Source organism: Salvelinus alpinus, chromosome 21 (assembly GCF_045679555.1).
Source record: "Salvelinus alpinus chromosome 21, SLU_Salpinus.1, whole genome shotgun sequence".
In the NCBI taxonomy this organism is placed as follows: Eukaryota; Metazoa; Chordata; class Actinopteri; order Salmoniformes; family Salmonidae; genus Salvelinus; species Salvelinus alpinus.
This window is the reverse complement of record NC_092106.1, coordinates 20,286,812-20,310,590: the sequence shown is the minus strand read 5'-3', so window position 1 is coordinate 20,310,590 and position 23,779 is coordinate 20,286,812. Positions and strand designations below refer to the sequence as shown.

General features: G+C 46.8%; 1 protein-coding gene across 9 annotated transcripts in view; it reads left to right on the top strand.

Annotated features, from left to right (window-relative positions):
• The window catches only part of elna (elastin a), a 111,301-nt gene that overhangs the window by 30,823 nt on the left and 56,699 nt on the right, over window positions 1-23,779 (top strand). For all 9 annotated transcript variants that reach the window (XM_071357269.1, XM_071357275.1, XM_071357271.1 and 6 more), the window contains exons 6-12: window positions 16,226-16,351; window positions 16,572-16,667; window positions 17,883-17,915; window positions 19,855-19,941; window positions 20,033-20,080; window positions 20,255-20,317; window positions 20,517-20,627. In XM_071357269.1, coding sequence (XP_071213370.1) covers window positions 16,226-16,351; window positions 16,572-16,667; window positions 17,883-17,915; window positions 19,855-19,941; window positions 20,033-20,080; window positions 20,255-20,317; window positions 20,517-20,627 — 564 coding nt within the window. The remainder of the gene's footprint in view (window positions 1-16,225; window positions 16,352-16,571; window positions 16,668-17,882; window positions 17,916-19,854; window positions 19,942-20,032; window positions 20,081-20,254; window positions 20,318-20,516; window positions 20,628-23,779) is intronic.

The following is a 23,779-nucleotide window of genomic DNA, read 5'->3' as shown; positions in this document are numbered from 1 at the left end:
CTGGACCAAAGCAGAGCGGTGGAATGACACATTGTCCCAGATGACGATGTATTGCATCTGGTGCATTTCATTACCTGCTATGACGATGTGGTGCAATCGGTCCAAAAATGCGAGAATGTGAGGTGTGTTGTAAGGGCCCATTTTGGCATGACGGAGGACAACCCCATGCTGTGAAATGGCAGCGCAAAGTCAATCCAGTCAATCCGTGGTTCACAACATGGTTCATTAGTGTTGCACGAATGTCATTTGATAAGTTTGGTCCTCTTCTTCTTTGTGCACGTTCTCCTCCTGCTTCAGGTCTTCCTCGACCTCTGGCCCGGCCTCTGCCTCTGCCTCTTCCTCTTCCTCTTCCTCTTCCTCTACCTCCTCCTCCTCCTCCTCCTCCTCCTCTGTGTACTCCTCCTCTCACCCTCCTTCCATTTTGGTTGAAGGCCAACCTACCTGCTGCATTTTTATAGTGCTTAAACCTGATTGGTGTGTCTACAATTTAGCAATCATGTGTTTGTGCACGTGATGGCTGTGTTTAACAGATTGGCTCATAGGTGTGGTAATTTGACAGTCAGTGCTTTGGAATTGCAAGGAAGTGACATCATGATATGCTTCTGTGTCTGATGTATACAAGTGTGTTTAGTGTTTTGCAAATCACTGTGTGTAATATTTTGCAAATAGTGTGAAGCTGACAATATGCTTACAGTTGTGCAAATCTAGCCTTGTGTTTTGCTCCTTGAGTGTAAGGTTTTGCTAATTGTGGGAAAAGTAAATTTTTTGTGTGTAAGCAATCGTAAAAAACTGTAATTGTGAATCCTGTCAGCATAAACATTTGACGAGTGTGTGTGCATTGAGCGAGTCGGTCGGGACCAGAGAAAAGAGAGCAGCTGGGCCCTGGACCTGGGCTCATCATTCCCCCCTAAAGCTAAGGTGAATTCCTCCTACATACCTTGTTGCTTTGCCAACCCTGGACAAAACTTCTTACACGTTTTGCTTTTCTAAATAACCTCTTGTCACTAAGAGTTAGCAGGGAGACTGCATAACAAGAAACATGGACAACATTGCTGTTTTTACAACAGTAGTTCTGTAATTTCACCACGGGAAAAATATAGAATGTTTATCAAAGGTTAACTCTCGGTGGACTGAAGGATTAAGGGTGACACTCGAAGGAAGCGATGTGCTGCAGGCTCTCTCTATACTCTCTCCTTATACTGTAGGTCAGGACTGCAGATCACTCCTCATAGGGCAAGGCTGCAGATCACTCCTCATAGGGCAAGGCTGCAGATCACTCCTCATAGGTCAGGGCTGCAGGCACTCCTCATAGGGCAAGGCTGCAGGTCCCTCCTAATAGGTCAGGGCTGCAGGTCCCTCCTAATAGGGCAAGGCTGCAGGTCCCTCCTAATAGGGAAAGGCTGCAGGTCCCTCCTAATAGGGCAAGGCTGCAGGTCCCTCCTAATAGGTCAGGGCTGCAGGTCCCTCCTAATAGGTCAGGGCTGCAGGTCCCTCCTAATAGGTCAGGGCTGCAGGTCACTCCTTATAAGTCAGGGCTGCAGGTCACTCCTAATAGATCAGGGCTGCAGGTCACTCCTCATAGGGCAAGGCTGCAGGCACTTCTCATAGGGCAAGGCTGCAGGTCACTCCTAATAGGTCAGGGCCGTAGGTCACTCCTCATAGGGAAAGGCTGCAGGTCCCTCCTAATAGGTCAGGGCTGCAGGTCCCTCCTAATAGGTCAGGGCTGCAGGTCACTCCTAATAGGTCAGGGCTGCAGGTCACTCCTCATAGTCAGGGCTGCAGGTCACTCCTTATAGGTCAGGGCTGCAGGTCACTCCTTATAAGTCAGGGCTGCAGGTCACTCCTAATAGGTCAGGGCTGCAGGTCACTCCTCATAGGTCAGGGCCGCATGCACTCCTAATAGGTCAGGGCTGCGGGTCACTCCTCATAGGGCAAGGCTGCAGGCACTTCTCATAGGGCAAGGCTGCAGGTCACTCCTAATAGGTCAGGGCCGTAGGTCACTCCTCATAGGGAAAGGCTGCAGGTCCCTCCTAATAGGTCAGGGCTGCAGGTCCCTCCTAATAGGTCAGGGCTGCAGGTCACTCCTAATAGGTCAGGGCTGCAGGTCACTCCTCATAGTCAGGGCTGCAGGTCACTCCTCGTAGGGACGGGCTGCAGGTCACTCCTTATAGGTCAGGGCTGCAGGTCACTCTTCATAGGGCAAGGCTGCAGGTCCCTCCTCATAGGGCAAGGCTTCACGTCACTCCTCATAGGTCAGGGCTGCAGGTCACTCCTCACAGGGCAGGGCTGCAGGTCACTCCTCATAGGTCAGGGCTGCAGGTCACTCCTCATAGGGCAAGGCTTCAGGTCACTCCTCATAGGTCAGGGCTGCAGGTCGCTCCTCATAGGGCAAGGCTCCAGGTCACTCCTCATAGGGCAAGGCTTCAGGTCACTCCGCATAGGTCAGGGCTGCAAGTCACTTCTAATAGGTCATGGCTGCAGGTCACTCCTCATAGGTCAGGGCTGCAGGTCACTCCTCATAGGGCAGGGCTGCAGGTCACTCCTCATAGGGCAGGGCTGCAGGTCACTCTTCATAAGGCAAGGCTGCAGGTCACTCCTCATAGGGCAAGGCTTCAGGTCACTCCTCAAAGGTCAGGGCTGCAGGTCACTCCTCGTAGGGACGGGCTGCAGGTCACTCCTTATAGGTCAGGGCTGCAGGTCACTCTTCATAGGGCAAGGCTGCAGGTCCCTCCTCATAGGGCAAGGCTTCACGTCACTCCTCATAGGTCAGGGCTGCAGGTCACTCCTCACAGGGCAGGGCTGCAGGTCACTCCTCAGAGGTCAGGGCTGCAGGTCACTCCTCATAGGGCAAGGCTTCAGGTCACTCCTCACAGGTCAGGGCTGCAGGTCGCTCCTCATAGGGCAAGGCTCCAGGTCACTCCTCATAGGGCAAGGCTTCAGGTCACTCCGCATAGGTCAGGGCTGCAAGTCACTTCTAATAGGTCATGGCTGCAGGTCACTCCTCATAGGTCAGGGCTGCAGGTCACTCCTCACAGGGCAGGGCTGCAGGTCACTCCTCATAGGTCAGGGCTGCAGGTCACTCCTCATAGGGCAAGGCTTCAGGTCACTCCTCATAGGTCAGGGCTGCAGGTCGCTCCTCATAGGGCAAGGCTCCAGGTCACTCCTCATAGGGCAAGGCTTCAGGTCACTCCGCATAGGTCAGGGCTGCAAGTCACTTCTAATAGGTCATGGCTGCAGGTCACTCCTCATAGGTCAGGGCTGCAGGTCACTCCTCATAGGGCAGGGCTGCAGGTCACTCCTCATAGGGCAGGGCTGCAGGTCACTATTCATAAGGCAAGGCTGCAGGTCACTCCTCATAGGGCAAGGCTTCAGGTCACTCCTCAAAGGTCAGGGCTGCAGGCACTCCTCATAGGTCCGCAGGCACTCCTAATAGATCAGGGCTGCAGGTCACTCTTTACAGGTCAGGGCTGCAGGTCACTCCTTATAAGTCAGGGCTGCAGGTCACTCTTTATAGGTCAGAGCTGCAGGTCACTCCTCATAGGTCAGGGCTGCAGGTCACTACTTATAGGTCAGGGCTGCAGGTCACTCCTGATAGGTCAGGGCTGCAGGTCAGACTGTACTGTACACAGCTGGGCTGACCTACTGTCTCTATTAGTCTGGAAGGATCTCACAGAACCAGAGTCAAACTTCTGACTCAAAAGACTCCACATTATGATATTGCAAAATGAAGCAGTGAAATATTGGAGGGTGTTTCCCTGCTTGTGAGCTTCCTGGGTTTTGAAAAACAAAGACCTGCCCGAAGCTCTATTTTTATCCTTTGAAGAAGGGATGTTTGTAGAAGCAGGGATGAGTGTCCTAACATGACTTCAGCTCCATGTGAAACTAAGTTTAACAATGGAAGAGAAAAAGGAGAGGCTCAGAAAGATGAGCGAGGATGGGGTTGAGAAAAATATTTTAAATATTTTAATTTCACCTTTATTTAACCAGGTAGGCCAGTTAAGAACAAGTTCTCATTTACAACTGTGACCTGGCCAAGATAGTTCAAAACAGTGCTACACAAACAACACAGAGTTACACATGGGATAAACACACGTACAGTCAATAAAATAAACAATAAACAATAGAAAAGTATATTTACAGTGTGTGAAAATGTAGTAAGATTAGGGAGGTAAGGCAATAAATAGGCCATAGTGGTGAAATAATTACAATTCAGCAATTAAACACTGGAGTGATAGATGTGCAGAAAATGAATGTGCAAGTAGAGATACGGGGGTGCAAAGGAGCAAAAATAATAAATAACAATATGGGGATGAGGTAGTTGGGTGGGCTATTTACAGATGGGCTATGTACAGGTGCAATGATCAGTAAGCTGCTCTGACAGTGTAAGAGGGAGGGAAAACAAGGGAAAACAGGTCAGGAACGTGACAGACAGCTGATGCTTAAAGTTAGTGAGGGAGATATAAGTCTCCAGCTTCAGTGATTTTTGCAATTCGTTCCAGTCATTGGCAGCAGAGAACTGGAAGGAAAGGCGGCCAAAATAGGAGTTGACTTTGGGGGTGACCAGTGAAATATACCTGCTGGAGTGCGTTCTACTGGTGGGTGCTGCTATGGTGACCAGTGAGCTGAGATAAGGCAGGGATTTACCTAGCAAAGACTTATAGATGACCTGGAGCCAGTGGGTTTGGCGACGAATATGAAGCGAGGGCCAGCCAACGAGAGCATACAGGTCGCAGTGGTGGGTAGTATATGGGGCTTTGGTGACAAAACGGATGGCACTGTGACAGACTACATCCAATTTGCTGAGTAGAGTGTTGGAGGCTATTTTGTGAATTACATCGCCGAAGTCGAGGATCGGTAGGATAGTCAGTTTTACAAGGGTATGTTTGGCAGCATGAGTGAAGAATGCTTTGTTGCGAAATAGGAAGCTGATTCTAGATTTCATTTTGGATTGGAGATGCTTAACGTGAGTCTGGAAGGAGAGTTTACAGTCTATCCAGACACCTAGGTATTTGTAGTTGTCCACATAAGTCAGAACCGTCCAGAGTAGTGATGCTAGATGGGCTGGCGGGTGCGGGCAGTGATCGGTTGAAGAGCATGCATTTAGTTTTGCTTGCATTTAAGAGCAGTTGGAGGCCACGGAAGGAGTGTTGTATGGCATTGACGCTCGTCTGGAGGTTAGTTAACACAGTGTCCAAAGAAGGGACAGAAGTATACAGAAAGGTGTCGTCTGCGTAGAGGTAGATCAGAGAATCACCAGCAGCAAGAGCGACATTATTGATGTATACAGAGAAAAGAATCGGCCCGAGAATTAAACCCTGTGGCACCCCATAGAGACTGCCAGAGGTTCGGACAACAGGCCCTCCGATTTGACACACTGAACTCTATCTGAGAAGTAGTTGGTGAACCAGGCTAGGCAGTCATTTGAGAAACCAAGGCTGTTGAGTCTGCCGATAAGAATGCTGTGATTGACAGAGTCGAAAGCCTTGGCCAGGTCGATGAATACGGCTGCACAGTATTGTCTTTTATCGATGGCGGCTATGATATTGTTTAGGACCTTGAGCGTGGCTGAGGTACACCCATGACCAGCTCGGAAACCAGATTGCATAGCGGAGAAGGTACGGTGGGATTCGAAACAGTCGGTGATCTGTTTGTTAACTTGGCTTTCGAAGACTTTAGAAAGGCAGGGTAGGATAGATATAGGTCTGTAACAGTTTGGGTCTAGAGTGACCGCGGCAGCTTTGCAATCTTTAGGGATCTCAGACAATACGAAAGAGAGGTTGAACAGGCTAGTAATAGGGGTTGCAGCAATTGCGGCAGATCATTTTAGAAAGAGAGGGTCCAGATTGTCTAGCCCAGCTGATTTGTAGGGATTTTGCAGCTCTTTCAGAACATCAGCTATCTGGATCTGGGTGAAGGAGAAATGGAGGAGGCTTGGGCAAGTTGCTTTGGGGGGTGCAGAGCTTTTGACCGAGGTAGGGGTAGCCAGGTGGAAAGCATGGCCAGCCGAAGAAAAATGCATGTTGAAATTCTCGATTATCGTAGATTTATCGGTGGTGACAGTGTTTCCTAGCCGCAATGCAGTGGGCCGCTGGAAGGAGGTGCTCTTATTCTCCATGGACTTTACAGTGTCCCAGAACTTTTTGGAGTTTGTGCTACAGGATGCACATTTCTGTTTGAAAAAGCTAGCCTTTGCTTTCCTAAATGACTGTGTATATTGGTTCCTAACTTCCCTGAAAAGTAATAATGCAGTACGCCACAGGATGTTTTTGTGCTGGTCAAGGGCAGTCAGGTCTGGAGTGAACCAATGGCTATATCTGTTCTTAGTTTTTTTTTTATTGAATGGGGCATGCTTATTTAAGATGGTGAGGGGAAAGCACTTTTAAAGAATAACCAGGCATCCTCTACTGACGGAATGAGGTCAATATCCTTCCAGGATACCCGGGCCAGGTCGATTAGAAAGGCCTGCTCGCTGAAGTGTTTTAGGGAGCGTTTGACAGTGATGAGGGGTGGTCGTTTGACCGCGGACCCATTACGGACGCAGGCAATGAGGCAGTGATCGCTGAGATCCTGGTTGAAGACAGCAGAGGTGTATTTAGAGGGCAAGTTGGTCATGATGATATCTATGAGGGTACCCGTGTTTACCGATTTATGGTTGTACCTGGTAGGTTCCATGATAATTTGTGTGAGATTGAGGATATCTAGTTTAGATTGTAGGACGGCCGGGGTGTTAAGCATATCCCGGTTTAGGTCACCTAACAGTACAAACTCTGAAGATAAATGCGGGGCAATTAATTCACATATGGTGTCTAGGGCACAGCTTGGGGCTGAGGGGGGTCTATAACAAGCGGCAACAGTGAGAGACTTATTTCTGGAAAGGTGGATTTTTAAAAGTAGGAGCTCGAACTGTTTGGGCACAGACCTGGATAGCATTACAGAACTCTGCAGATTATCTCTGCAGTAGATTGCAACTCCTTCCCCTTTGGCAGTTCTATCTTGGCGGAAAATGTTGTAGTTAGGAATGGAAATTTTATAATTTTTGGTGGCCTTCCTAAGCCAGGATTCAGACACGGCAAGGACATCAGTGTTGGCGGAGTGTGCTAAAGCAGTGATTTAAAAAAACTTAGGGAGGAGGCTTCTGATGTTAACATGCATGAAACCAAGGCTTTTAAGGTTACTAAAGTCAACAAATGATAGCGCCTGGGGAATAGGAGTGTAACTAGTGGCTACAGGGCCTGGGTTAACCTCTACATCACCAGAAGAACAGAGGAGGTATAGGATAAGGGTACGGCTAAAGGCTATAAGAACTGGTCGTCTAGTGCGTTGGGGACAGAGAATAAAAGGAGCAGATTTCTGGGCGTGGTAGAATAGATTCAAGGCATAATGTACAGACAAGGGTATGGTAGGATGTGAGTACAGTGGAGGTAAATCTAGGCGTTGAGTGACGATGAGAGCGGTTTGGTCTGTGGGGGGACAAATTAAGCCAGGTGAGGTCTCCGCATGTGTATGGGGTGGGACAATAGAGCTATCCAAGACATTTTGAGCGGGACTGAAGACTCTACAGTGAAATAAAACAGTAAAAACTAGCCAAGACAGCAGTAGACAAGGCATATTGACATTAGAGAGAGGCATAAAGCAATCACAGGTGTTGATCAGGAGAGCTAAAATAACAACTTAGTAAATGGCGATGAACGTGCAGAGCGGGTCAGTTAGGTATATACAGGACCTGAGTTCGAGGCTGGGGCTGACAGGTAAACACAATGAGGTACCGTGTTATTGAAACAGTCCAGGAGGCATAAGCTGTGTAGCCGAGTGATCATATGGTAAAAAGAGCAGAAATAGGTGAGTCAGGGGGCTGTTTGGTGGATAGAGGGATGATTGAGAGAAAGGAATGAGAGAATAACGGAATAACGAATAACGAAAATAACATAGGGAGTAAGAAAGAAATGAAAGAAATGAGTCAAACCAAGAAAAAGAGTGAGAGAGATAGAGTTGAGGATGAGAGTGCTTAGCCAACAGAAGACGAGCTGGGAGACGCTAGGCTCTGTTTACTTCCCAAATGGCACACTATTCCCCATATAGTGCACTACTTTTGACCAGAGCACTATGGGCACTTTTGACTAGAGCCCAATGGGCACTGGTCAAAAGTAGTGCACTATACTTGGAATTGGGATGTATCCTTTGTCGCCTGGTGCACATGTTTCTCATTAGCAGAGCTCAGACCTGTCCCCTGAGCTGTCATAGGAAATGTGTGTGTTTGGGGACACATTGATGGCCCTTGGCCCCTGAGGGTGTGTAATGAGCCCATCTTCTCAGAGACACCCTGGCCACACTGTGACAGACCACATCCCCCTGAAGGCCCTACCTCGCCCCATCTCCCATCATTCCCCTCCTCACCCCTTTGCACTCACTCTCCCCCAACCCTTCCCACCCCTCCTTCCCCTCTCCTCCTCACCCCATCCCCTCTCCGTCCCCTCCTTAAAGGAGCCCTTTCCTCACCCTCTCATCACCTCCCTATCCTCTCAGCTTCTCCTTCCCCTCTCATCACCTCCCTATCCTTTCCCACCGCTCCCCTAACCTCGTCCCCCACTCCCTCTCTATCCTTTCCTGGAATGGCCTTCCACCGGCCAGAACTTGAGCCAGGCCTCCAGCCCTGAGACACTGAGGCCAATACTAGAGACCACAAGGTTTTCATATCAGTAGGCTTAAAAGGGAACATAGCCCCAATCTTTTTCATCCCTCAAGTTGTGTTTGTTGTTAGTTAGAAAGAGTTAGAGTTAGAAAGTTGGCTGTCAGAAGTTTTACATGATTAATTAACTTTTAATCCGTCTACCTGCATGTTTCAAGGCATGGCATATGAGGGTGCGGAGAAACACAATGGGTTGGACCCTGGAGATGGAGGCGGTGGGAGCATGTGGGTCTGTGCAGGGGTGATGTCGTTGATGTTTGTGTGCATCGGTCTGTTGTCTTTTGTCTGTGTATGTTTATATTGCTTGAACATTGTAATAAAATAGTCTTTTTTTTTTTTTTTTAAGTTGTTTGTTACGGTTGTTTGTTATCCTTGTGAATGAGTCCACTGTGTCCAGCCCCAGTAAGATGGACTTTTAATTCAGAGGACTATCGATTCTGATGAGTTTTCTCATGGAATTTGATCTGTTGCTTTAATGTATCTTAAAGATGAAACTGAATGCTGGATTGTGACAAAAGTTGACTTCCTTGTGCTACAAGTTACTATATTCAGTACCAGCTGTGTTCTCATGATGGTCTCTTTGTAGTTGTGTTCCTGTGGTCTTGTTCGTTCTGCTGACCATGTTCTCACAGTTATTAGCAGTTTGCGGTCAGTGGAAGATTACTCTCCCCATGTGTCTCCTGGCCTGGTCTCCTCAACCTCTCTCCCATGCACAGTCTGCCAGTGGTTCTGGACTGAAGCCTCCATCTCTCCCCAGTCTTTACGGTTTGCTGCCAGTGGGTCTAAAGCGAGCAGCCCTCTCCCCTGCCTGTACAGTTTCCCTCCCCTCACCTCACCTCACCTCCCTCCCTCCGCTCCCTTCCCTTCCCTTCCCCTCTCCTAACCCTGCCAGTGGGTCTGTCTGTGCAGCCCCAACCTCTCCCCTGCACATTGTCTGCCAGTGGCTCTGGTCTGGAGCGAGCAGCTCTCTCCACATCCATCTGGCCGAGCAGCGTAAGTGTTGTTTATGCAGAGATGGAGAAATCTCTCTGCTCCCATTTCCCCAGATGAAGCTAAATCATCACTGGAACGACCTCAGTAACAGTCACTATCAGACTAGGGCCTCTATTCAATCCGTATCGCTGAAGTTCAACGTTACAGTGTATATGTCGGCTCAATCAGAAATAACCTTTGCATTTCTATCACACAATCTCTAATGCTTCAGCGATCCACATTAAATAGAGCCCTAAGCCATAGGCCTGAGTCTTCTGTTGGCTCAGTAACAAAGTGCAAGACAATGGAGCCTGGAATAAACATGGTATGAATCAATCATAGTTAAACTGTAACGGGTGTCGTCGTCGGATGAAGAGGAATCGGACCAAAGCACAGCGTGGTAAGTGTTCATGACTTTTTATTTAAACTGAACACTAAACAAAAATAACAAAGTGAATAACCGAAACAGTACTGTCAGGTACAAAACACTAAACAGAAAACAACTACCCACAAAACACAGGTGGGAAAAAGCTGCCTAAGTATGATTCTCAATCAGAGACAACGATAGACAGCTGCCTCTGATTAAGAACCACACCCGGCGAAACACAAAGAAATACAAAAAATAGAAAATGAACATAGAATGCCCACCCAAATCACACCCTGACCAAACCAAAATAGAGACATAAAAAGCTCTTTACGGTCAGGGCGTGACATAAACTAGATAATTTAACTCGATTTTATCACCTAATAGCTACAATATCACCCTATTATTTGGGAAAGCTGGTTGCATTATGCAGCTCCCAACTCTACATACTGTTACAACCTTTAACACATAGACCTAATGGGGTTGTATGAAATGTGGGTGGGTTTATTATCTTATACTCATTGTAAAGGATGCTTTGTGGGTGTCTTAGCTGGTACCTGCAGTGTATATCTGTTATGACTTGATTTGTTGTGTTATTGTGTAGTGTGTTGTTCATCACTGACAGGTGAGCTCTCTCAGTGTGATCCAGATTGCGTCCACAGCCACAGTGACCTGTTTAATGTTAGTATAATTTCTCAACCCTGACTTGTCAGAAAAATATTCAGCAGGCAGGCAGTGAAATTAATATGTGGACCATCTGGGCGATGTTACCATGGTCACTGGTGTCTTCTGCATTTAACCCAACCCCTCTGAATCAGAGAGGTGTGGGGGGCTGCCTTAATCCACATCCACTGCCTAGCTCCAGGGAAGAACGACAGATTTTTGCCTTGTCAGCTCTGGGATTTGATCCAGCCACCTTTCGGCTACTGGCCGAACATTCCTACCCGCCAGGCTACCTGCCACCCCTAGATCGTGGTGGTGGGATTTGAACCCACGCCTCCGTAAAGACTGGAGCGTTAATCCAGTGCCTTAGACCGGTCGGCCACGCTACCCAGTATGAGAGATGGGTCTAGGGTGTACTCCTGACATAATAATATCTCAGGAGTATACTACTGTATATCCCTAGACCCATCTCTCATACTGGCCAACACGTCTACCTGTTTATTATTATATTATTGCAGTGCTCAGCCCTGGCACAGCAACTATGGCATTCCTTTGGACCAGGATGAAAAAGTACCAGGATAGCGGCACGTCAGAACCTCTTACTCTCTCCTGTACAGAGCCTAAAGAAAGTCTGAGGGGAGCTAAAATAAAGGGAGAGCAGGAGGCTGTGTGGTCTGTTGGAATGGGAAAAGAGCAACGGGGTGACATAGTATATGAATTGTGGCATAAACAATGATGTCATTCATCGCAAACTCAATGAGTGGATATGTCATGACTCATGACTCACGCAGCTCTGTATGAATGAGCGAAATGGTAATCAAGTGTAATAACTTCTTTACATGAAGGCATGTGATTAGACAGATGTTGTCATGGTGAGATGGAGGATGGAGGTTTGGTGGGAAGGTTAGTTAGAAGCAGGCGGTGCTGGCGTGAAAGTTTATATGTAAGCGTGTGTGTGTGTGTTTGTGTGTGAGTGAGTGGATGTCACTAGGCAGGGCTAGGCTTGGCCCGGTGGCTTCTCTGTAATCCACATACAATGGATCGTTTTACAACAGCCTGTAAATTGGAGCCATTCGAAAGAGCTGCTCGCCCCCTCAGAGTGTGTGTGTAAATGTGTGTCTTGGTGTATTTGGGTGGGTATTAGCTAGTGCATCGATGCCAGGCACGGCACAGAGTATACGTCACCCGAAGGATAAACAAATCCGAACCCGGACCAATTCTTATAACGACCAAATGTAAATAACCAGAAAATAGGCTAGGGGGTCCAGAAAATGCCTCCAATTCCTCCAGCTTTTATTCCATTCATTTGGGCCTAGACACTGGCTTATAGGCATAGACACAAACTGAATGAGAGATGCCCAGAGCCCTGGGTCTGAAACCACTACCACCCTGGCCTGTTTGTAGAAGCCAAAACTCCCTGACAGTTCAGTACTTGGGGTCCTCTGGCAGGGACAGGGCTTTGGGACATCTCTCTGACAACTCCATGGAATTGAAGGAGAAAACAAAGGGCTCACCGCCAACTCAGAGCCTGGCTTGTTGTCACCGACCAGGGTAGTGTGTGTGTGTGTGTGTTTATTCAGTCCAACATGCATCTTAGATCCGCTCCACATAGCTTCTTTATGACTGACAGCTTGGAGAACCTGGAAGTGACAAGGAGCAGGGGAGTTCACCAGAGGGAGAGAAAGGGGGATTAAGGAGGAGAGAAGGGGGGTGGGAAGAGAGATGACGGGGGAGCTACGGGGTGTTCCACTCACACCATCTGGAATCACCGCTTGTACCTAACGTCTCTCTTCCTTGTCCTTCATCGTGCGCTACTAACACAAGAATGCACCATACCCACTACATCATCCTACAGCATGATCATTTGATTACTGATACCATCGGCTGTAATGGCAGCGCAAGACATCTATTATGATGTGTAATGTGCCTACAAAGTGGAATTTTACATCAGTCCACACCTGAGGCTGGGGGCTGGAATCCACCTGTCAGTCACAGCTAACCACAGATTCTCCAAGGACATGAGAGCAGATTGTAGCTTTAATGAAATAGACATCCACAGGATTTCAGACTCACGTCTTATCAGAACAACAGAGGACAATCTCAGACTGTGTCATTAATAGTGTTGGTTTTAGATCATGGCTGACTGTAAGCCTGGTTATCCTACCGTATCATCTGTCCACATCCTTCCACATTCTCTAGCTATTCTATAGCGACCGGGCTGCTCAACATGCTTATACAGAGCCAGGGCTGGGAAAGTAGAAGCCTATAGCTCTGTTTGGCTCTACATTTATAATCTCTGGCCTCGATAATCTACCGTGACTCCAGTCTCACACTCTTGTCATGTTTGTGAGGTCATTCTACTCCGCTGGAGACAGAGACAGCGAGGAAGAGGTCCCAGAGATCTCCTGGGCATTCCGGAGTTCTGAAGCTCCTATCCCAGGTCTCGCTCTCCGCTCTCACCGCCCCCGCCTGCCGCCAGTTACCGAGGAACGCTGCCATGGAATTCTCCACTCTCTTAAATTAAACCCTTCACCAGCCACAGCTGGTTCTGGGAGAGGGGGGGGGATCACAGGCTAGAAGTGAGAGAGTGGGGAGAGTGGAGCCATCTTTCTTTCCCTCCTCCTCATGTTTGGCTCCCTCTGCCTGCCCCTTTTAACACAACAGGCCTGATGTGCAGAGCTGCTGTGACCCGATCTCACTAGATTAGAGAGAGAGAGAGAGAGAGAGAGAGAGAGAGAGAGAGAGAGAGAGAGAGAGAGAGAGAGAGAGAGAGAGAGAGAGAGAGAGAGAGAGAGAGAGAGAGAGAGAGAGAGAGAGAGAGAGAGAGAGAGAGAGAGAGAGAGAGAGGAGAACTCTTGATTATTGGATTGCCTTGCCTAAACTATGTGGTAACAGAGAGGAGAGAATAGGACAGCGTTTTAGAAACACTATTGAAATCAGACCCACTGTTCTCCGTTACGTGACCCGTACTGTAGCTACAGAATCGATGACCTGAAAGCACTCATTTGTTTCGCCAGTTTGTCTGGCCAGCTACAGTCCAATGTCTATGTAGTATGTGATAGGTACATTGGTCCAATTTGTCAATCAAACAGAGCGAAAGTATGATGCATTAAACTGCATTATTTTCAGTCACCTTATAATTTTCTGGCTCTGCCGCTCTTTCTCTCTCTCTCTCCTGTGCTGTGCAGGATTGTTTTTCTGTCCCAGCCGTCTTTTCACGGCTTCTCTAATGGAAACCGGTTTGGTTTCCATTAGCCCTATGGCTCTGCTGTGGCTCGCATGTCTCACCTAGACAGACAGCCATTTTGTCTCACGTACACTATAGTGACCTGTCAGTAATCTGCTAATTGAATGTCTTAACATCAAATAACAGCACCTTGGAGGAGAAACAGTGTGTTTCACAGCTAGTCAAGGTCAGGTCGACGGAGTTTCCATGTGTGCGGTTCATTACAACAAACAAACTTGGGTCTTGCAGTACACTCGCTTCCAACAAGTTAATGTGTGAGCTAAGACAGGCATGTTTGTGTGAACTGACATACTGTAATAATATGCCTCAGACAAAGGCCTGCCTGTTGGAGCTGACAGCTTTGGGTAAATATGACTAAAACAACTTTTGTACGGAGCTCGTATGTGTCTCGATGATACAATCTGTAGAGAGTTGCCAATGAGCAATGGTCCGGACGGAGCATGTTGCTGTGTTCTCTTATCCTTAAAGAGAAAAAGACATGACTTTGAGGGCATTACGGTTACTGTAGAGTAGCTTCCCTTTCAGCTGCTTTATAGAAGTGAGATCCAGTGATGTTGGAGCCAGAAAAAATGGAGTCCTGTGGTGACTGGGAAGGCCTTGCTGTCTCTACTGTCTTTGAACCTGGTGTGAGAGTCTGCCCACTCTTTCTTTCTTCTTCTCTTTCTCTTTCTCCTTGCCTTCCCCCCTCTCTCTCGCTCTCTATTTCAATTTCAATTTAAGGGGCATTATTTTCATGAGAAACATATGTTTACATTGCCAAAGCAAGTGAAATAGATAATAAACAAAAGTGAAATAAACAATAAAAATGAATAGTAAACATTACACTCACAAAAGTTCCAAAAGAATTAAGACATTTCAAATGTCATATTATGTCTATATACAGTGTTGTAATGATGCTCTTTCTCTTTCTCTCTCTCTTACTCTCTTACTCTCTTACTCTCTTACTCTCTTACACACACACACACACACACACACACACACACACACACACACACACACACACACACACACACACACACACACACACACACACACACACACACACACACACACACACACACACACACACACACACACACACACACACACACACACACACACACACACACACACACACACACACACGTTCCTTCTCAGGAAGGGTTGGTGGTGTCTGCCTTTCGTCTCCTGGTCTGTGATCAGAGGGTTCAGAGCAGCGTAGCAGGTGGCGGTCAACCCTGAGCGCTAAGCGAGTCTCACACAGCCAAAGAGAAAGAGAGAGAATGTGTGTGTGTCTCTCTCCCACACACACATACATACACACACCTCAGACTGGCCTGTGCTCCTCTCCTAAACAGAGAGCTGCCAGTGAGACATTCCAACCCTCTGTGCTGGTCTTTTGTCTCCTCTGAGAGCTATGAAAAACCAATAGCTTTGGGATAGACTGGCTGTCCAACCCCAGGCCAAGGGAGTGTACTGTACCATTTAGACTAATGAACGACCCTGTTTTGCCTCTTCCTCAGCCCTGTGCTGCCTCCTCCTCATCACCTCCTTGTTTCTAAGAATGTCGTTGGTTGAGCAATGGAATGAAAATAAGGTTTAAAGGAGGTGGATTAGTACGAGGCTGTTTAGCTTAGCGTCTGTCTCGCCTCTTCCTCCTCCTCCTCTTTCTCTACTCTCCTCATCACCTCCACGTGTCAGCTGTCGGTTGAGCAATGGGAGGTGCACGGATAGGAGGAGGTCTGGAGGACCTAGCTTAGTGTGGTGGGGATGTCAAGGCCTTGGCAGGACGTTGCCCACAATTGTTTTGACTAGAGGATGAAACCCTGTCTTGTTCTATCGCTACCCCTTGCATTCCTCCTCGCCTCTCTTCCCTCTCTCCACCGCTGTCTGCGGACAGCTGGGCCATGTCCGGAATCATCTGTCTCCTCTCTACCCTCCTTTTCCCCCCTTCTCTCCCACCTCCCCCTCCCGCTGTTCTTGTCAACAATAAGAAACCTAAGCTGGAATATGACTTAATTTATGTATGATTACCATGTGGGAAGAATAAATGTTTCTCCCCATAGAGACTGTTGCTGCATGCCAAAAACCTGTTGCCGCGGCAGCCACTAGAGATTAGCTGTTCCTCTCTCAGCCTCTGACTCCCTCTAGTAGGCACAATCTGACATTACCACCACCAGCACTCCTTGAGACCTACTATATACAACCAAGTCAAACCTCTATTTTCTGTGCACAACCTATGCACTTCATGTGGATCTGAAATGATGTTGTTCACTAATACTGCTTCATACTCTCTCACCCTCTCCTCTCTGAGGTTATGGAAACCTTGGTGCTGGTGGTGTTGGGGTTGGTGGTCTTGGTGGTGGAGGATATGGAGCTGGTCCTGGAGCAGGCAGTCTAGGAGCAGGAGCCCTTGGAGGAGGATATGCTAAGCCTGGAGGTACAGTAGCAGTGTCACTTCAGGTTCAGGTTCTTGGACCACCAATAGTACTGACCCTGTGTCTTAGTGCTGTTCAAGCTAATACTATGCTAAAAGACCACTTAGGCTACCGATCATTCCTCGCCACATTAGAGCGCTTCACAATATGACACAATGAGACACTGAGAGTGTTAAAGGGTTGGATTAATAACCACACATGGCTTCTCTCCCCTCTCCTCAGCTGGTTATGGAGGAGGCTCGCCGTATGGAGGAGGTGGTGCTGGGGGCTACTTCACTGGAGGTGGAGGCTATGGGGCAGGAGGTGGACTACAACCAGGTACTGTACAGACAGAAGACATTTTCAAAGCCATGTATCTCAATCAATCAATCAATCAAATGTATTTATAAAGCCCTTTTTACATCAGCCGATGTCACAAAGTGGTATACACCAACCCAGCCTAAAACCCCAAACACCAAGCAATCAGGATGTAGAAGAACGGGTGGCTAGGAAAAATTCCCTAGAAAGGCAGGAACCTAGGAAGAAATCTGGAGAGGAACCAGGCTCTGAAGGGTGACCAATCCTCTTCTGGCTCTGCCGGGTGGAGATTATAACAGTACATGGCCAAGTTGTTCAAACGTTCATAGATGACCAGCAGGGTCAAATAATAATAATCACAGTGGTTGTAGAGGGTGCAACAGGTCAGCACCTCAGGAGTAAATGTCAGTTGGCATTTCATAGCAGAGCATTCAGAGTTAGAGACAGCAGGTGCGGTAGAGAGAGAGAATCGAAAACAGCAGGTCCGGGACTACGTAGCACGTCCGGTGAACAGGTCAGCGTTCCATAGTCACAGGCAGAACAGTTGAAACTGGAGCAGCAGCATGACCAGGTGGACTGGGGACAGCAAGAAGTCATCAGGCCTGTCACGCCCTGACCATAGAGAGCCTTTTTATTCTCTATGTTGGTTAGGTCGGGGTGTGACTAGGGTGGGTAATCTAGGTTGTTTTTTTCTATGTTGGCCTGGTATGGTTCCCAATCAGAGGCAGCTGTTTATTATTGTCTCTGATTGGGGATCATATTTAGGCAGCCATTTCCCCACTGTGTTTTGTGGGATCTTGTTTTTGTGTTGTTGCCTGTGAGCACTCCAGAGCTTCACGTATCGTTTTTTGTTTTGTGCCTTTCACAAATAAAAAGATGTGAAATCCATATCACGCTGCGCCTTGGTCCGAATGTTATTTCAACGATCGTAACAAGGCCAAGTAGTCCTGAGGCATTGTCCTCCGGGAGGGATGGACCAGCATTGGTCTACGTGATAGTATTGAAATTTACGTTTTAGTCATTTAGCAGACGCTCTTATCCAGAGCGACTTACAATTAGTGCTTTCATCTTTAGATAGCTAGGTGAGATGTTTTGTATAAAATAAACATTTTATTGCCATTCAATAATGTTGCTATGGATTTATCTGTGTTGTGTAAAGATATAAAACAACCAAACACACATAAATCACAACAAACTATAAACCAACCTACATTTTGTTTCTGTGTTTCTCTACAGGCTATGGCGGTGGTGGATTACAGCCAGGTCTAGGTGAGTGGAATGGGCACCATGTTAGCACCCAGGGTCCCATGACTAATTGAAATCGTACAGTCGCAACAGCCATTGTAGAACTAGTGATCTACTTTTTTTTAAAGCATTCTCCGACTGTACAGCTTTCAATAACTTATATAGGTTTGTGTGCTCACATGCTGTGAGAAGAAATGTCACATCAATTGCATCCAAATGTTTGACATGATTTATAGATTGGTGTAGATTGTTATTATTAAACAATATTGCCTGAACTACGTTGTTTTACACAGAACCCAAACCGGCTGCACGCGTGTGCCATCGTGCATTCATTTATTTTGTCCCCCCACACCAAACGTGATCACAACACGCAGGTTAAAATATCAAAACAAACTCTGAACCAAATATAGTAATTTGGGGACAAGTCGAAAAGCATTAAACATTTATGGCAATTTAGCTAGTTAGCTTGCACTTGCTAGCTAATTTGTCCTATTTAGCTAGCTTGCTGTTGCTAGCTAATTTGTCCTGGGATATAAACATTGAGTTGTTACTTAACCTGAAATGCACAAGGTCCTCTACTCCGACAATTAATCCACACATAAAACGGTCAACCAAATCGTTTCTAGTCATCTCTCCTCCTTCCAGGCTTTTTCATCTTTGAACTTATATGGTGATTGGCATCTAAACTTTCATAGTATTACTACACCGACTGGTAACACAGTTCGTCTTTCAATCACCCACGTGGGTATAACCAATGAGGAGATGGCACATGGGTACCTGCTTCTATAAACCAATGAGGAGATGGGAGAGGCAGGACTTGCAGCGCGATCTGCGTCAGAAATAGAAAGGAGTTCTATTTTAGCCCTTGGAAACGCAGACGCTCGTTGACACGTGCGAGCAGTGTGGGTGCAATAATTGAATAACATAGATTTCTAAATTTATTTTGCAACGCTCGCGCACGCGACGCGAGCAGTGTGGTCAGCCTATTAGGGTATGTCCAATGAAGGGTATCATGGCCTAGCATTATGGCAAAGAGCCTTATTGGTTGGCAGTCGACAAGGCCCTCAGTCACAGGCCAATACAGCTCTTGTGCAATGCTCCTCAACCCTATCTTGACTCTTTTCATGGCATTCCAACAAAACAATCCCATTCCATCCAAACCCCTTTCAGTGAAAACAGCAGCATTCCTCTCCATTCTTTCTGTTGCCAGTCTTCCCTTGTTTCTCTGAATCCCTTTGTTCGTTCACCACATACAAAAGGCACTGCGTAATGTCTGTTCCTTGGAGAGAAGGATTGGTGGATTTTAATATAGAAAGAGAAGGTTAAACAAATAAATTAAAACTTTTATCCCGACTGCCAAGCCCTCAAGAGCCAGAGCTGACAGCTAATTTCCTGCATAGGGGATAATCAAAGAGCCAAAGAAATGAAGCATTTGATGATGCAAGACAAATACCATGCATTATTGTGGTCTGAGTCCCAAATGGCACCCTATTCCCTACATAGAGCACTACTTTTGACCAGAGCCCTATGGGCCCTGGTCAAACGTAGTGCACTTTATACGGAATAGAGTGCCATAGAGCCTCTGCCTCTCAGAACAACTCTGGATAAAAATGTGCATTGTCCACATTCTTTGATCACTGTGATGATGATGATGATGATGATGATGATGATGATGATGATGATGATGATGATGATGATGATGATGATGACGACAAACTCAGGGGGACCTGGAGGCGCAGGAACAGGAGCTGCAGTGCCCATGGGAAATAAAAGACACACACAAAGCTCAAATCATGCCATCCAGTCCTACCTTTTCTCTTGACAATGTTCAATGTTTTATCATTATCCTCTAGAAGTGTAATGTACACTAGCTACGCTGATTCACAATATTGACGCGGGACTCACTAGTATATGAGTAGTTGTTACTACAGTATGTAATGTCTCTACTATGTGTCTCTTTCAGCACCTGTTATTCCTCAGACTGGCCTACCTGGAGGTGGCCTGGGACCTGGTGCTGGAAAAGGAAAGCCTCCAAAAGGAGGAGTACCAGGTGAGTGAGTGTTTATTTAACTATGCACGTGTACAAAATCTGAATGCCATTGGATGCCGTATAAAATCATTGATTGCATTGGTCTTTGCAGGTGTGGGGGTGCCTGGACTTTACCAAGGTGGCCAGGTGCCAGGACAAGGTGTGCCTATTCTCTTCCTCTGAAAGTCAAACCCACATAAATCACATTATATCAAAGAATGTTTAACCATATCCTCCCTTCATGGATTTAATACAGGTTGATGTAACTCAGGGATTTGCATGCTGTGATATCAATTCACTTGCTAATTCTCTGATCCCCTTTTCATGTCTGCAGGGTTTGGTGGTCGTGGAGTGTTGCCCGGTGTGGCCACTGGGAACGGACTCAATCCCAAATCATGTAAGTCAATCATGCTTTTAATAAGACATGCAATAACATATTTGATGACATGACATTTGATTGGGATACCTGTAACATGCATGCATCTACAGATCACATTGTTTTCATGTCTTGTCTGTCCGTCTGTCTTTCTTCCTTCCTGTGTTTGCCTGCCTGTCTGTCACCTGTCTGTCTGTCTGATATGATTTGTCCTCTACAGTGCCAGGTGGAGGACAGCAGGGACCAGGAGGCTCGGGTCGTGTTGGTTATGGAGGACCAATGCAGCCAGGAGTATTCCATGGATACCCACTCAAAACACCCAAAACACAAGGTTTGTCATCAGACAATTTAATGACTACTAATGATTTATTTTCTACTATCAATTCACAGCTAAAAAGTTGATAATGAAGCTACATTTTTGTGTCTTTGCATTGCCATCATGGAATCTATAGAAATGGACACATAGCTCGTGTTAAAACAAGTGTATTATCATTTGGCGTGTGCAGGTAAACTGGAGGTGGCAATCCTCCATTAGTTACTTAAGAAGAACTATAACACTTCTGGTGGCCTTTTGGCAGAGATGCACGTATAGTTCTGAGTACTGTCTCAAAAGTCCGAAATTCATAATAAAGTCCTGACAACTGGCCTCTGAACCATCAAAATGCTTAATAACATGGACCTACTCGGCTGAGGACACTCAACTAAGGCATAGGGAAGCCTCCCAAACAAAGGAAGACACCGAGGCAACTAATACCAGTGAGGATAGAAAGAAAGAAATTCTCAATCCAATACATTTTTTTGAAATTTAGCAAAAATAGATAAGATCTTGCTACCATGGAAAGGAAAATACCTGTCTATTTGTGGAAAAATCACCCTGATTAACTATTTAGTCATATCACAGTTTACCTATTTGCTTATGGTTTTGCCAACACCTGCTTTTTAAATTATATGAACAAAAAAATTACATTTTATTTGGAATGGCAAGCCAGACAAAATTAAAAGGGCCTACTTATGCAACAAATATGAATTCGGAGGGAATAAATTATTAAATATTAAAGCATTAGACCTCTCACTAAAGGCATCAATCATACAAAAAGTATACTTAAATCCGAAATGGTTCTCTAGTAAATTAGTAAGAATGTCTCACCCCATGTTCAAGAATGGCCTTTTTCCCTTTATTCAGATTACAACTGCTCACTTTCGGTTATTTGAAAACAAAATAATCTCCAAAATATCATTATTTTAACCTCTCCACAGAGAAAAATACATAGAAAATAAAAATACCAGTGAGGATACATCCAACTCCGCCATATTGAATGTTCTGAATCAACAACAAACTTTGATGCAGACACTGGTCAAACAAGCAGTTAAGGAATACCTGGAGGAACTGCTTTCAGGAGAAATTATATCACTCAAGGATATGGTGGAAGCCTCCAACACATCTATCTTAAAACTCTCAAACGACATTGCCAGCCAATCTGTCACATGCAAGTCTCTGGAGCGGTGCTGTGATGAGATGCAGGTTAGCACCAGGGCTGCTACAGACGACATAGCCACCTGCCGAGATGCAGTGAAGCAACTGTGCGGTAAAATTACGTTGCTTGAAGACAGAGAGAGGAGCAGGCAAGAGACCTCCATCACTTCCCGGAGGAGCTCCTATGTGCCCTCTTGCAGCCGGGAAAACAGAGTCTGTAGGTAGGCCTGCAGCAGCATGGTGGCTGCTGGTGGCCAAGAGAGCAGAGGGACCCCTATGTAGCTTTCAAGTCCGCATCAAAGACTCTGCGGGGGTCCCGCCTTCAGTCGCGGGTTCCGCCTTGGCAGAGGCCCAGCCCTCCTGCAAGGCCTCGCGGAACTCAGCAGAAAGGGTGACAGATGGTGAGTCATCACTCTCCACCAGTTGATGTCCAGTGCAGTGGCTACCCAAGTGAGTAGGCTCCTCATAGCCTCTCGAGCCGCTGGGGGCGATGAAGCCCTCCTGGCGGCTTCTGATGGCCTGTCAGCCTGGTAGCCCCGCTCACGGTGGTGAACAGTGCCAGCATTGTCCCCCAGGAACAGCCTATCACTGGCCAACAGGGAACAGCTGTCGTCGCCGTCGAAGCTATCAACCTCCTGAAGCAGGGCATGCACCCTCCATTCAAGGTGGTCCCAGCGGTACGATTCATGCCCCCATCCAGGACTGGCAGCAGATGGGCTATGCCTGTGATGGCTCCGGCCACTCTTCCTGGGAGGGGTACTGGGCCCAGTAGAGGGACTAACAGCTTGCTGCCGTACCTCTCCTGAAGGAGTAAGCTCGACCCCAGCCTGAGCCCGAGCCTGGCCGACCCACTCGCGCATGGCCTCCAATTGCAACAGGTGCAGGCGTTCTGAGAACACCAAACAAAACAGGCATCCAGTAGAGCTCTCCACCACCCTCTCCGCGTGGCTCAAACCCAGGTCGTGCATACACAAGGTATGTGGATCCCCAGGGAGATGCCAGCATCACACCTGTCACAAAGGGAAGCCATAAGCTCAGCCAAGCCAACAAGGCCAAGGAGCAGTGGTCCGACGCCCTGGGGGAGCTATGTTTTGACCCGCTTGGATGAATTAAACCGGGTAATGGATAAATAACCCAGTACCTCTGCAACACAGCAACCAGGTAATGGATTTGATTTACATGTTTTTGTTTTACGCCAACTGCAATATTACCTAGCCGGTTTAATATCCAAGCAGTAAAACAGCGCCTTATGGCGTGTGTTGCGGCCATGTTGTCTATACACGGGAGTGAATCTGTAAATACTCACCTCGGATGTATCCCTCCGCCGCGGACTGATACCAAAATATTGGAGTGATCCAATATAGTGAATCATAACGGGGCTACAGTCCAAACACTTATAAGCACACCCTATCCCCTCATCCCTCAAATTAAGTGGACACTTCTGATGACGTATCATGACGTCTGACGAGTATACACTTTCAGGGCAAGGGGCGAGGGTGGAAGGAATGATTTTTACATGGACATCCTTGGCTGGAAATTCGTCACTCGTTCATGCAGCGATGATTGTGTTTTCAGCCACTGGTGGCTTGTGGGTGCTTTATATGCCGTACATTCAATTGAGTGCATGTATACTTATATTAAATATATAATTATTAATATATGCCTACTGTATGATAGCTAGCAAATTCATTAGCTGCCTAGCTGGAACTTCTGTAGAAGGGAAATGTTTTATTTCTACAATTTCCAAAAGATAACCAAACAAAAACATATTTACTTTTTACATAGTAGCAAAATTACAACTTATTTCCATTCCTTTTTACTTCGACCTGTATGTTGACTTCTCCATTGATGTTGTTTTTAAGTTTTGGCAGACTTTTCTTAGCGGATGTACAATTGTCGCGAATTGAATTATGGGGATTTTCAGGCCCGGAGTCAACATATTTGTACAATTGGAAAGCAGACTAAAAACAAGGGCTGAGGGGCGTTGCAAACTTCCTTTGCTTGGCTAA